This window comes from Triturus cristatus, chromosome 3_2 (genome assembly GCF_964204655.1).
Source record: "Triturus cristatus chromosome 3_2, aTriCri1.1, whole genome shotgun sequence".
In the NCBI taxonomy this organism is placed as follows: Eukaryota; Metazoa; Chordata; class Amphibia; order Caudata; family Salamandridae; genus Triturus; species Triturus cristatus.
Window position 1 is genome coordinate 956597262 of NC_140584.1, and position 16051 is coordinate 956613312.

A 16051-nucleotide genomic window follows, 5' to 3' on the forward strand; every position below is an offset into this window, starting at 1 on the left:
ACCAAAAGAACAAAACTGTAATGCATGTAGTGTTGAGTATTATTGTTATGATTCTACAAATATTAATTTAGAAGACAGAAGCAAATTCACGATGAGTGCAAAGGGATATGGGTCTATTGAACAGCACCCATTTTGAAAGAGACAAAATTCTAATTAAAATCTACAGAAATGTAAATGGTTAGTGGGTTGACATATTAAGGTGCTAATGCTGCTGCCCCCTTTTTAATTTTCCGCATGTAATACTGTTTTTTTTTTTTTTTAAAGAGGGTCAGTGATTATAGAAACAAATGGGAGAGTGGCACCTTGGGCCAGAGGTCAGGATCTTGAATGCAGATTGGACTACAAATAATAAGAAAGAAGACACTTACCTACTAGGTATTCCATCCCTTGTACTGATTGGATAACTTCAGTGCATACGGAGGAACTACTGATTCCGTTAAGAGTATCATTTGCTTTCTTGATGACCTAAAAACGAGATTTCAAAAGTAACAAAAACAAAGTAAAAGGGATGCTTAAATAAATAATCTATTTAAGAAGGCAAACTTTGTTTGTGATCAGGGAAACTTTTGTACATGTTTATCGTGCAGTTCATTTGCAAAATGTTCACATTGCTAGCATTGCATCAAGAACAAAGTGGAATGGAATTTTACTAGGTGATGTGGACATGATGGGAAACTCTTGCTACGCCTATTTCATCCCATTAGCAGATTTACTTTATTCCCCTTTTTTTAGTATTCATGAAGACTGGAAGATGTGAGACTGTTAGCACAGTATTTGGACTATGTAATATGTATATAATTTGTATTAAGGACTATGTGGTGCTGACATCGTTGACAGATGAGGGACCATTTACAAAGCATTTTTTCAATTTATTAAGAAAGGCCTGAAAAATGTTACAGTATTATATGAATTTTGAATTAGGAGTACTGAATGGTTACCAGAGGTGTATTAGACAGTTGGAAATGCTACTGTAGTGAGGAGTTTGGTAAAAGTAGTTGTGGGATGGTGCATAATTTCAACATCTTGCTCTATTTCGTTTTGTTTTGATTCTTCAGGCACACGCTGGGAATTTTTTGAAATAAGTGAATTTTTGAAAAAGAACTTCTGAAATAACTTAGTTCTATAAACACTAGCCCAAGTTAGTATCAAATGTTGATGAACTACATTACCCATCATTTTCCCTTGTTAAATAACTCTGAGCAACATAAAAACGGAGCGCCGCTGAGATCACGCACACGGCTATGAGATTTAAGTGGTGTTAAACTACATAACCCAGGATCCTTCCATGCAAAGTGAGTCTGTGAGTGACGTGCAAACAGCGCACTGCGGGAAATTATCACAATGGTATGAGATTACGAAGCAGCCCTATTTAATCGCGCTACTCACCATCTGTCGGTTACCTCCCGTTCCAGCTCGTGTCCGGCCCGGGGTACCGACGGATAGGTGAGTACATGAGCGTGTGATCATCACTTGGTCTATTGTAACAATACAGCAGAGTGTGACCACCTCGTTTCGACACTATGACTCATTACATCTCTATGTATGAGTTTATGTAGTATACCAGCTAGAAACTATTTTCGAGTCAATGGGTACATGAAATATATTAATGAAGTCATTGTATCTCTGTGTTAGATTATAAGACATTAGCTGTATAGCGGATCATTTTTTGCCCGTTTTTGCATTAATACTCGTCATACATCAATATGTGAGTTCAGTTCAGTTCATAAGGCTTTATTCGGAGCTTAAACACAAAGTCCATAAAAGCACAAACATTACAATATAAAACAACATCATTTTGACAAAATCAGTCAGACATTTAAAAATACGTTAAAACAGTTTTAAGATATCATACTAGGCCTTGCTTTGATGGCCCGAAGAAGAAAAGTGGCAGTAAAGAAACAGACATCGGGTGACGGGTTAAATAACAATTTCATGGTATCTTTTACAGTCCTAACTCCATACTTCTTAAAAACAGGTTTTAAAAAAGCTAAACGAAAATTGCCGTAAAGTGGACAAAACAATAAAAAGTGCATGGTACTTTGTACGGTAGTATTATCACATGGGCAAGGACCAATCGGGTGTTTTCTAATGCTTGGAAATGCCACCAAATGGTGAACAATCCCGAAACGCAATCTTGTCAGTACGAACCTATGGGAGGGTCTGGAAACAAAACTCAAATACGGTTGGAACCCTGTCGTTTCACTGAAGCTTCCATAGAACAGACAGGTTGTTAAGTTACCACTGGCCCTCCCACGCTTCTCAGTCTTATGGTTCATAAAAACAGATTTCAACTCATTTTTGGTCAGACAAGAGGCAGCATAGTGATCCTCTATTACATTAAGACCATAGATCTCCGAAAAACTACCCGAAACGAATTTAACCCATGGAATCTTTAAATGGTTGTCAATAGAGAGACAGTCTTTAATAATAGCTCTATTTAGGGAGGTCTCTTCCTTTACCCAAATTGCGCGCCACAACATAAGTGGTCTAAGCGCAACGGAGTCTGAAAGATGTTGGATTCCAAACTCCCTATGCACCAAATCGGTAGAAGCCGAAGTAGGTAGACTTACAAGTCTTTTTAGGAAGAGATTTTCCTCCACTTGTAAACTTCCGCTCGGAGCATGCCCCCAAATACCAGCACCATAGAGAGTAATAGAAAGACACCTCATTTGATAAATTTTCAACATGTCTTTAAGCTGTTTATCCCCTAATTTAGAAGCAAACTGAAACACCCCGTGGGCACTTTTCGCCATTCTAGCCCTAACATAGTTGATCTCACTGGACCAGCTACCTGATTTGGAGAAAGTAATACCTAGGTAGTTGAAAGAGTCCACCGTTTGGACCTTATGCCCTTCAATAAAAAACGAATGTGGTTTTTTACAACTCTTACCACACTCCATGACAAAAGTTTTTGATTTATTAATCTTCAACTTCCTTTCCTTAATGAACAGGGAAAACCTGTCCATTAGGCGTTGAAGGCCGATAGGGGTCCTAGATAAAATAACGGCATCGTCCGCATAAAGTAAAACAGGGACGTGGGAGTCGAAGGTTTTAGGGGTGTCAGCCACAACGGTCTTTAAAACAGAGTCAACCTCATTGATAAAGAGTGTAAAAAGTAGAGGGGCGAGCACACACCCTTGCCTAATACCGCGTCTAATAGGGAACTTAGGGGTGCACTCCCCTCCCGGGCCGTAACGGACGCTAGATCTAAGATTGGCGTATAGCCGGGCCAAGAAATGAACAATGCCCTCCGGAGCCCCCATTTCTAGTAGTTTCTCCCATAAGATCTTATGGTTCACCATATCGAAGGCACTGCTCAAATCTGCAAAGCAGAGAAAAAGAGAACCTTTCTTGGCCTTCGTATACTTCCCTATAAGAAGTTCGAGGTTGAGGCACTGTTCTACTGTCTCTCGTCCCTTCCTGAAACCATATTGGGAGTTTGCCAATATGTTATTAGAATCGGCCCATTCTTCAAGTCTAACCAGGAGCACCCTGCTCATGATTTTCACGGAGGAATCTAGAAGGGAGATTGGACGGTAGTTCTTAGCATCCCTCCTCTCTCCCTTCTTATAGATAGGTATTATAGTAGATTCCTCCCAGGAGGGTGGGACACCATAGCAGACCGCTGCGTTAAACAAGTTTGTTAATAACGGGCCCCAAATCTCTGGTTCTTTTTTGTAGACATCAATGGGCACCCCGTCAGGCCCCTGGGCCTTACCTCCCTTACTGGCAGAAATACTATCCTGGACCTCAGAAGTGGATATATCTAAAGGAATGACAGGCCAGTCACCTCGACCTTCATCCAAAGATTTGTCCGAATCAAAAATCATGGAGAAGTGGGAGACGCAACATTCTGCACTAACGTTTGCCGTCAGTTCAGGCGTCTCCTCATTCTTTAGAAAGGGACCATTAACTGTTGCCCAGAAAAGGGAGGAATCCGAAGTTTCAGCCGCCTGGTCTAACTTGTCCCAAGCGTCTTGCCTTAGTTCGGCCTTCCTATTTTTAACTGCAGCCTGATAGGTGGCTCTAAGCTCCCTAACCAAAATTATATCCCTAGGTTTGGCAGCAAGTGCCTCTTTAAGACCCTTAAGTGCAATAGTGCTAGCGTGGTCGAACCACCCCCTTTGCCCGCACAACTTACCCTTAAGAAGCATGGTAAATTTTGCATCAATAGTGATATTAATGTTAATAAACTTGGGAATAATTACATCCGTTAGTTCTTTGCTCTCTAAAATAACGGAAATGTCGTTTACACATTTATTAATAATGGAGTTGGACAAAATATCAGCTTTATCCCCCTTCCACCTAATTCTAGTTCCGTTGGGTCAGTGGGGTTCAATATTAGCTATTATGTTTGGATTGGGGCCTTGTTTCGCCTTCCATAGTACGGCCTCCATAGTTAGGCAGTTATGATCGCTAATTAGGTTATCAACTACCAGAGGGGCAGTACACCACGGGTTAAGGCTAGATGAAATGCAAATAAAATCAATCACCGTGTTTGCATTTCGGCCCGTGAATGTAGGGATGGTTTCACCAGAGGCACCTTTCAAGTTCTCCAACAATTCCAAATCATAAGACATCAAGATTTTGTTTAATAAATCTCCATAGGAATTGTGGGGAAAATGAGAGACGCCTTCCCCCCAGCAATTTACAAAACCACAAACCCTGTGGGCGGGGGATGGACACACAACAGTGTTAAAATCCCCTAGCCAAATGAAATCAAACACAATATTATTACCCATGACTATATCTGCCAATGCGGACTCTAAAGCAAAAACTACCTGCTGCCTGGTATTATCAAATACATTATTATAAAAATTGATTAAAAGGATATTTCTACCCGGCTCCTGATAAAGCCATAAAATCTGGGAATGGACCCCAATGGTTACATATTTCTTAACAATAAGTGGTACACCCACAGAGATCAGAGTCAGAAGCCCACCCTTAGCTCTGCCCGAAGTGGAAGCCACAGCCGGCAAATGGTAAGAAACAAAACCCAAGTAGTTAATGGGGGCCAGACTCCAGGTTTCCTGAAAACAAATAATGTTAAAATTATTAATAAAATCAAACCATCCTAGACATGTATCCTTTTGTAAGAGACCAGCAACATTCCAACAGGCGATAGAGCACCGACCCCTATTATCTAATATAATGGGTTTAGTTGGAACAACCCTGTCCCTATCGCCAGAGGTCGGTCTTACAATTCCACTATCCACTGGGACATCAATATGATTGACACTGGGGCCATTTAAACCAATAGTCTCCACTGATTCAGAAGCCCCATTGGCCGTACTACACCTTCCCTCTCCCATGGGAATGATCACAGTCCCTGGGACCACCAGGGGTAACCCCAGTCAGTCATTACAATCGAGGCCACTCAGGGGCTGAAATCTATTAAACGTGGAAATGGTAGGACCAACACACAAGTTCAAATCTCTGGACCTCCCTCGATAACGCTCAGCATCAGGTTGAATATCAAAGTCTCTATAAAAGAACCCCAGGGGACGTAGAGAAATTCCTTCATCTCGTATAGGAAGAGATGCAGCTTTAATCAACACCGTGGAGGTAAGTTGTGGATTTCGAAAGTTGATAACGATACAATCCCCTCCACAAGTCTTGCGTGATTTCCCCACCCAATTGGTTCTTCTAGTGCTTAGGATATCCCCTGAGAGTGCTACGGGGAAACCACACTGCCTATGAAGCCAATCCACGGTTTTATTCTTTAAAGAAGAATGCGATTCATCAAAGCCGTGGTTGCTTCCAGACACTCTTAAAGGGGGAACATTGGTTAAAACTGCTACAAAAGGTGCACAGGACGGTGGTAAATCCGGCTGGGGGCTACTAGAACTGTTAAGATTTACATTGGGACCCACCTGCTTCCTTAGTACTGAGCTAAAGGAAGGTTTAGTTTGGACCGGCAACTGCGGGAGAGGATTGGAAACAGCAGGAATTACTTCACAATCATTCCCAGAGCTAAAATTACTGCACACGGCCGTCGTTAGAACTAAGTTAGGAGAGTTAAAGGGCACCTCAGCAGGTCCAAGATCTTTATCGACGGTATTTACTCCCTTTGCGGCATTTAAGAATGTATCCACTAAACCTCCCAGTCTGACTACTTCGTCAGAAATAGTAGCGAGTTTGGTCAATAGGGGTTTAACAAGTAGATCAAGCTTGGCCTCAATAGCATTAAGCAAAAAATCAAGTTGCTCATTGTCCAAACTGATCGTGGGACCTTCCAGTATCTTTATTTGGTCACGCTGAGTATTAGGCAATAAGGGGTCAATTCTTTTAGCGGGGCGATTCCCCCTCGTTTGGGCTGATTGATCTTGCTATTATTCCTGCATGAACGTATTAATCTTTGTGGCCTCGGAGCCTGCACGTTTGGAACTATTGGGTCAGTAAAAGTTTCTGCATCGGATTCTACTTCATTGGTGGGCCCAGAAATAACAATTGCCTCACTTATGGTATCATTAGAATCAACCAAAATGGGACTGACCATTGGATTTGTAGAAACACTAACATCAAGGTTGGAAATTGACTGGGAGGCTGATCCAATAGGAGAGGAAGGGCACAGGCTTTGAGGCCCGATCGCCCTAAGGACTTCCTCCTTTCCTGGTTGATTTTATCCACCATCTTTACCAAATAGTTATCCATAGTGGTCAATACAGCCGCTGGTTTGGCTTTAGGCATTAATATGCCGGGCTGGGCCAGTACCAATAATCAAAAACAGATTAACACCACAACAATCAACAACCTATAAACCTGTGCTATATATGGCTGCCCAGCACGAATAATCACTTCATGTTACACCACTATATGACTCACTGCCCCACCCTCATAGCAGTTACGTTACGGCGGATCACACAACCAATTAGGCAGGTTAACAGCAAACAATGTAAAGCCAAATTATGGCCCCCTCCTACCCCCTCCTGTCCCGGACTGTCACAGACTGTCCGCCCTTTGTCCGGGCTTCGTCCTGGGCGTCCCGCGGCGCGTCCCGCTCTGCGAAGGATGGATGTTTTTATATGGGCGGGAACCAATAGTCAAGGGTTGTGGGCAGGAAGGCGGACCTCCACGCAGGTGTGCTCACGCACGGACTCCTGGACAATGGAGTCCCGTGCGAAGCTCTTTCCCGAGCACAATAGCAGTGGCAGCGGCAGCAGTCCCTGGTTTCTACCCCTCCGGTGGTGACGAGCAGCACAACACGATTCTGGCCTCAGGTGCGAAGTGTGAGTTAATGTTGTGGCTCAGTTGAATTAAGTTAGAACCTGTGATGAATTAGTTCTCACCAATATTACACTATTACTTTGAGATTGATACATCCAACAACAGCAATTTTAGGATATCAATAATACATCACCACTTTGTGATCGAGATCTCAAGAGAGTGTGTTTAGTTTACCCATGTATTTGCATTTGTATTGACAACAAAATTTAAGGTAGCCATATTCACAGAAATAGGATCTATGAAAGTGGTTTCTATCTTTTTACCTCACATACAGAGCAGTGCCTCACGTCCTGAGCTGACGCCAGGTGAAGTGTGGAGTGCACCCGCATTTTGATGGGTAAGCAAGTTCAGATATCTATAACACACTATGTTATACACTATTTGGTATACGATACACATGTTGGTATCTGGTGAGACAATATTAGTGTCACCCTTGAGCATTTTAATAGTTTTTGATATAGTTTGGTTTTGTACAGAATGCTTGTTTGTCAGGAGTACACTTTTATTATCGCCTTTTTTCCTTACAGTTTGTCGTCCAATATTCCTGTGACATCTGACCACAAATTTGAATCACAGGTTCATGTAGGTTGTGACGTATCCAAACACATATATTGAGACTCTACTTGTTTTTTTCACACACATTTTTGCAGTAGCGATATACTATCTAGGTCCTGATGAAAGCTGTGATTACATTTTGATCGACAGGCTGAAACATGTAGACCATCTTCTTTTCGGACTAATGGAGTTATATGGTTTAAGCTGCATACGCACTGATTTTTACATTTGACACCAGGTCAATTTGTATTAAAATTGTTTTTGATCTTGGTAGTCAATTTTAAATCACGTTTCACTTTGTTCAGTACACACACTGCAACCATCACCGATAAGATTTTCATTGCTTTACTTCTACGGGATCTTAGTTGATCCAATCAAACTATTCAAAACATCCCTGAGCTCCCTTCTCCTTATGAGAAGGTTGTAGCCCTTGGTTGCACTAGGTTTTGCAAGCAAGAGGAGGCCCCAGATGATGAAGCATGCCACCTCGGTGGGTGATGGGATTCCGTGCTCTTTAAAGGACTTCCCTGACCAACAAGGGCTATTTCTTAACTATTGCTGACTTTGCTCACATATTTGCTAGACTTACGGTTTTCCTCTCGTTTGTGACAGTTGTGGGATGGTTGACATAATTTTATGCAACGTGATAGGTCCAAAACTGCTAAATTGGCATTCTGAAATAGGAACAATTGAATCTCAAATACTCTGATTTCTTATAATGTTCCAGTGGTTTTACTGAAAAGAGAGGCTGTTAAGGTAAAATGAAGACTTTGCTTCTGTGGTAGTGTGAAATTCTGGAAAATGCTGTTGTGGGAAGACCTTTTTAATGATGTAAAATGAAATGGCCCAATAACGTGAGGCTGTAATTTCCGGCTAAAAAAATATCCTAATTCAATTTGAATTAGAATGATTTTATGATATTTTTATTATGAATATTTACTTAATCTAAAATAAACGTGTTCTGAGTTTTTTGACTTTGTAGGACTGTATAAGACATCACTGAATGAAACATACCTCCAGAAGAGATTGATCTGCAGAATAAATGGATGCACGAAACACCTGCAGAAGCCTTTTTGACGTAGGATTTTATACCTGGTTTTGAATGTTTGCTGTCTCAGCCTTTTCCCTCGCACTTGCTTAACATGTCTTACCTGCCTACCTTTGTTGTGCTCGTTGTTACCTTTGCCTTTTTGGGACTGTGGAAAGGGAATGACAATCATCTAGTTTCTGCTGTTCAAAATGCCTTAAGTAACAGGAGTCACACATTTTGTGGTATATCATTTAGAGAACTGGAAGGCTTAGCGGCCTTGCAGAATCAAGTGTCACAACCTGCAGATAACTGTATATGTCAGCAATAAGTAATATTTTGTAACAATCCCTTCTTTTAAAGTAGCACACAAGCAAAGGAATGGAAACAGAATGGATGCAATGACATGATAGGAGTTGTGATTTAGTGGTTAAGTTGCTGACCCAGAGACCCACAGATCTCATGTTTAATCCTCTAATCCCACCTTTGACAACCAGAAAATGTGTGGTTCCGGTCAAATCAATTCATCTCTGAGAAATAAATTGTAAATATATATAGTCTAGATGTTTACATGGGTACTGCAAAGTAAAAGAAGTCTATATATGTATTATGTCTAGTACTATACCAATCACTTTCTCTCATTCCCTGTCTATTCACATTTGTTGATTATGTAATCAACTTTACTCCATATGCCATTCTGTTTTGTGCAAACAGCTCATGTTCGAAAAGTTGCTGTTACACCAACAGTGTTCCTTGTAAAAGCTCTTTCTAGCTTGGTCTCCACCTATATCAAACAATACAGAAAACAAAATATATGCTCCGTTCATAGCTTCTGGTGACCACCACTTTTGCCCCGATTAGGCTGCATAAGTTTTGATCTCGTAATAAATCTGTACATCTTCCAAACAATGTGATCAACCCATTAATTTCTGCAAGAGTACAGTTCATAGTGTTTTTTTCATTCTATTCAAACACCTAAATTTGCATAATTGTATTCTTGTAGTTGAAGGGCAGCCTTGACCAGTACCACGACCGGACAGCATAAAAAGCATAGAAGGGCTTGTCCCAAAACTACCACCACCAAAAACCATGTTCTGAGGGGGCCGAAGACGTTGGACAGTGAAATAACGACGAATCACTGAGCACCGGCTGTTGGGGAGGTAAGCAATCTGAATGAAAAGTATTACAAAGGGCAGAAATTTATCACAATTGATCTGAATTAATTTGGTGGTCTGAATCATAATGAAGCATAATGAGAAGCATAGATCACGCTACTCCATACAGAATGAAGGTTTGGAGAGGGTGGTCGTACAGAAGTCATCTATATTTTTCGAACCATTACGCAAGTAAAGCAATGCAAACACCATGACGCCTATTTGCACTTTTCCCCCAAAATACTACACTACTTGGTCTGTTTAATCTGGGTCAGATTCATATTCATTATTCTGAAGAACCGGTTTTCAGTTCCACCGCCAGCACATGCATTTTCAGCCTCACTCTTGTTCTTCACAATTGCGGATTAAATACACATGAAGAAAAGGAGCAAACCAGTGCTTCAAAGTAACCAAACAGCTTGGAAATGTATTTAATGGGCAAATTACAATTTACAGAGCTGAATTCGAAAGATTATTTTGTCCCACAGAAAGAGAAAACAAAGTGGTGCACACCATACAACTTCTAATAAGAAATCAGTTAGTTCACACTCGACCCAGGACATATATGCTCATAATTTAAGTGAGCTGATAACTACAAACTGGAGACCAAACTGGGTGAAATCTCAAAAGAAGGATGGCTTATGCTAACCCTATCATCAGACCTTCTTTCTATGGAACCAATAATTTTATGTTAAGAATTTGCAATAAAAATAATTAATATTTGCAGCTACTGTCAGGCTTAACGTAAAGTCTTAAAAGTGAAATTAACTATTCTTCCAATACTTGTCACGTTTATTCGTCTGGAAACCTACCAGTTCCAGAGCAAAGAGGTGGTTTGATAATAAATTCATGATACATTTATTTATACTTATTTTTAAGTTAAGTTACATTTTCAAATGACTCAAAAATTCTACAATTGCCTCTTTTATCCAATGCCTCCTTCTGGTCCTGCCGAAAAGACCTTTAAAAGTTTCAAAGTCAACGTTGACAGAACATATGGCCTGCAGCTCTGGATATACCTACAGCGTTTTCTCCCAAAGTGAAACTGCATAGTGAATGGCTATAAGGTAGAAAACAACTGTGTTCCAAATTATACAATAGGGACACTTTTTTGAAAAAGACAGTGTGTCAAAAAAGATCATGTTGCGTGTACGTTAATTCTTTAGGAAATTATATGGCTTTGCCTTTTTTTAAAAATAATAACTGATCAGGGCTCTTAGACGTTTATAAATGGTATTTTACAGGTAAGAGGACAACAACGAGTATTGCATTTTAGCGCGGTTTTCTAGAACCGCAATGGAAAAATCCCTTTTCTCAAATTGATATTCCTCTAAACCGCATGTTAGAAGGTTGGGTTCCAAAAAGCAGAGCCCTATACAACACAAGTTAGTATTTACTGGAAACCAGTGAAAATTCCGGGCAGGAATTCAGGTTTTAAGAGGTTTTAAGTTCTTTTGTCCCTTCCTATCACTTAAAACGCTGTGGAAATATTTGAAACTAAGTTCAATTGTAACAGAGTAAAACAATGACATTTTAATATTCAACTCTGCTACTTACCTGGAGGGCACTTTCCAAACACCTTTGCCATTCATACCCATATCGTTCACTTTCCTGGAAAGAGAAACGTAATTTGTTAACAGCACCGTAACTCATTGCAAATAACAGTGCAGTGCAGTTTAAAGGCATGTTTTTACCACTGACTCATTGTTCTAGTCATGGCGTTTGGTCCGAGCCCTCTCATTACATTAGCCTGGAGAACATCTTAAACTAGGACATTTCAAAAGTGATTAGTAATACCTTCTCTCTGATGGCTGCTTGTTAACCATTCACATATTGCAAGTCTTCCAATCTGACTAAAAATCCTTTAGAATAAATATATTAAATTAATGACACAGAAAGCAGCATTGAGCTTGCAAATAGCTGAAACAAGGTTTTAGTAACCTAGCTCTGGTACACTAAATGATAAACTTACTATGACAGACGTCAATCCATAAATAATGCATACTGGGATTTTTGTTGCCACATGCTATCAAATAGATTAGGTTGTATTCTAGATGAATGAGGACATTATGTGACTGTCCTCTTAAATTAAGAGTAAGCCAACTATATAGCCCATCTTCCTACTTTCACTCTTGTAAGGAAACCAAAAAACTCACAGCAATAAATCAGCTAAACTACATGGTTTAAAAGAAGAACTAATAAGACTTCAGTGATGTCTAAATAGGTTTCTTCTCCCTTAGTATGCATTTTTCCCTGTGTGGCGTCCTCCACCAATTGCCCAACATACCACTGAAAAGCCTTCAGACATGTACAGTTAAAGCAATTAATTATCGACAATTCTCTTCCACGGTCACATTTCTTCTGCAATGCAGTCTTGAGAAATGTGCCCATTTAAAATGCTTATAATTCTTCTAAAATATACACAAAAATTGCGTATGAACTATTTCACTGGATGATTTTGCAACTGTCTTTACTGGGTTTAGTTTCCAGTAATCAGTTTAGTTTTAAAACTGTTGATGTTCAGGTTTCCAAGATATGCATTCAATAGTAGAGCTACAACTATCAAAATTGAGACAGACACCCTAAACTAATCGGTCTTATTAACTCCATCTGCATTCACGCTGATTTGATTATTTTCTTACCTCTACTTCTCCGGTGAGGTCCTTGTATTTGTCCCTAATAACCGGAAGTGTTGGTTTCTCACTGAGAGTATTTGATCGATCTCTGAATGGTTGATCTAAAGATGGTGAAGGAGAAGAACGCCCGATCTCTTTGTCCCCAAGGCTTAAACTCCGTTTATGAGACCCTAAGTGTAATTCACAAAAAGATTATTTACATGGCGAAATGGTATGTCACATAATACATGCAATATTGCAAAACAGTTAATTGTTTTCTGGGTCAAGGATCTTTTGAAGTGCAGAAATATTTGGTGAAACGCAACACAAAATAATAAAGTTATCAGAGTAAGAAACTGCCTACTATCAGTGTCACTTTCCACCAACTATGTGAAGATATTTACTAAAGGGGATGAAGTCAAATGTACGTGCATTGTTTGTTGTTTTAGATCACTAAATGTTTGAAGACTAAAAATGTACAGTAATGTTTCATTATATTAAAAGCCGAAGAAAATGAAGGTGTGTTTCAGAAGTGATGTACTGGGATGCTCTCAATATTCTCACCTTGAACACAGAGGTCAAAGGTTGCGAGTTCGCTCTTGATCATTTCCTCACTCGATTTTACCTTGCCTTGGGCATGGGCCAATAGAAAGTCAAATTTGCTTATTTTGGGCTTCTCCCTTTGGAATTCACCAAATTCATCTGTGGATTCCTTTTGTTCCTCGGAAGGGATGCCACTGGTGGCCAAGCTGGGAGATGCAGAATCCTGCGTACGATTGGGTCCCTGAGCATCCTGCTGCCCAGGCGTTGTGAAGTCTCCAAATTCTTCAAGATTATCCATTTGCTCCAATGTCAGGACAGAGTCTTGATTGCTTGGAAAATTAACCTCCTTGAAAGACTCATTCTCATTGGAGAAGGTGGTCACTTTGGAAATGGTGGTCATGGTGATGCTCTCTGAGCTTCCAAAGGAGGTCTGCTTCTTCTGTAGAATGGAGGTGGAGGGAGAGGAGCCTCTTTCTGAGCTGAGGAAGAAGGAAGGCAGCTTCCTGCCTTGACTCTCATCCTCTTTCTCTGACCAATCATAGCTGGCAAGGCTGCTTACAGCAGAGCCGCTGTTGTCATTTCCATACGGGATACATTTAAAATCATCAAAATCTAAAAAAGAAGAACAAATTATGATAATTGAGTTTTGTGGGGATAAATTGGGAACGTATTTGAAATGTAATGCTTGTTCCAAGGAACACAAAATGGGAACGTACCCATACAACTCCGGATAACATGTTTAAAAACCTTGGCCATCCTAGTAGTCTATTACTATTAAATATTTTGTATTTACTTTATAAAAAATATATACTTTTGTCCCTTACAAAATGCTTTCACAATCAATGAATTATAGATAACTGTACATAATCGCAAAATAACATTCCCATATTTTCAGGAAAGTGTTCCCTGGTCAGTACCATACCAAGCATACGAGATAAATACCCTATCTCTGTCTATTCTGCATTTTATATGCACCAAAATCTGCTGTGAAAGAAGTATAAAACAATCAGGTATATAAATGACAGACAGACTGAAAATACAATGCATTGTGGCATCATATATTGGCACAGGTTCAGTACTTGAGTTTCACTGCTCATTCGAGTGGCATCCTAACACACATATTATATGTCTTCCAACAAACGCTAGTGTGGATAACCAACAGGTGTCGCGTGCGTCACTAGGTGCGGGACCCGGTGTCCAAACATCCACCAGTCCAATGCATAAACAAAGGTGAAAGTAACCTTCTACTTAAGTGAAAATGGCAGTTAAAACAACGTAACACTTTAAACCTCAAAAAAATGAAACACTGAAATTCACCACCCAGTTTACTAAGCTAACTTGTACTTTGTTTACAGTACTGCTTTATAAGTATCTTAGAATAAGGTGCAACATGAAGGTGTCCCGGTAACGACTCTTGAGCTGGGGACTGAAAACCAACCTGAAACGATATCTTACACGTGTGCCGCTCGCAGCCAATCATCGGGACTCTTTCCGACCCTATGAATAATGACAGACGCACAGGGGACTCACACTTTGAGGGCTCCTCTCAGGCTTTGCAGCTGCTCCACTTAACAGCAAGAACTCTGACTGCCATGACGGAGAGCAGCTGGGGCGAGCGGGTCCCCATCTTAACGTCAGGCACTGCCCTGCTCCCTTCCTTGCATCTTACTTTATGTATAGTCAGCTGGTGGGTGGCTGCTATTCCGTATGCATTTCAGAGGAAACCCGGATTGTTAAGCAAAAGGGCACCGCAAGCCCACCGTTTCTTAATTTACTCAGCATTTAATTACATACACCTTATTAAAATCAGCGTCTTATGTCCCCAGGCCACAGCAACTGTCCGTTCCGATCAGGTATTCTGCGCCATACCCACAGGCCACTAATGCGAGCAGAATGATAAACACAGCTAGTAACAAGCACCCGGTGGCGAGCTTCCCCTCAGTTTATCAGAATCGAAGTGTAAACATTGCTTTGCTCCCACCCACGCACATCTGAGGGGGGTGGGTATCAGGAGATGTCTGGGGCACAAGAACCGGGAAATGACGGGTCACCTCATGTTATGAACAATATATATGGTTGATTTTTCGATCAGGGAATGTCGACATCTGGAACTGGAAGGTCTGATATCAAAAGTAATTCAGAATAACTACAATCGGAAGTTTGCCTATGAAACCACCAGATCAGCTCTTTAGAAAGGTCAGTGGGTGATGGACAGGACACTCTACACCAAAGTGCACAGAAAATAAACAGCAGGTCATAGAAGTCTTCGCGTGCACAGGGGTTCCCCTAGAGGTCTCAAGTGGAGTGTTCCATATAGAGAACTATGAAGAGCAGCATGTCATAGAAGTCGTCGCGTGCACAGGGGATCACCATAGAAGTCTCAAGTGGAGTGCTCCATATGGAGAACTATGAAGAGCAGCATGTCATAGAAGTCTTCATGTGCACAGGGGTCCCCCTAGAGGTCTCAAGTGGAGTGTTCCATATGGAAAACTCTAAAGAGCATCGCACAACTGTACCCAAGAGAAGGCTTTGATGCAGAATGGGAATGAATGATGATGAGGGACAGAGAGGTACAATAAAAGGGAAGATCTATGGTAATGAGAGTGTATGTGAAGAAGAGGTACAGTAAGACGGGTGAAAGGAAACCACTAACAATTCCATTTCTCACACAATACAATACAAAGTAAAAAGAAGTGCGAAAAATACTTCAAAAAACCTGTAAGGCGCTACAGTTGTATGAGCATTTAAAAACAGTCAGTGGACATACACTATAGATTATATATAGAAGATTAGCTTCTATTGGTCGATATGATAAGAAGTCACTTCCAAGAAGGACATTAAAAAGGAGCCAGATGGATTTTGGAAATGCAAAGCTTGTAATCATAAAATACACAAAAATATGTTAAAAGACATGGGAGAAAGATGACAAT

The 16051-nt window shown here is 40.5% G+C and overlaps 1 protein-coding gene across 10 annotated transcripts in view; it reads right to left on the bottom strand.

Moving 5' to 3' along the window:
- The window catches only part of SYNRG (synergin gamma), a 501862-nt gene that overhangs the window by 39611 nt on the left and 446200 nt on the right, over positions 1-16051 (bottom strand). For all 10 annotated transcript variants that reach the window (XM_085649490.1, XM_085649489.1, XM_085649487.1 and 7 more), the window contains 4 exons: positions 13143-13733; positions 12606-12769; positions 11521-11574; positions 369-465 (listed from right to left, as the gene is read on the bottom strand). In XM_085649490.1, the coding sequence (XP_085505616.1) occupies positions 369-465; positions 11521-11574; positions 12606-12769; positions 13143-13733 (906 nt within the window). The remainder of the gene's footprint in view (positions 1-368; positions 466-11520; positions 11575-12605; positions 12770-13142; positions 13734-16051) is intronic.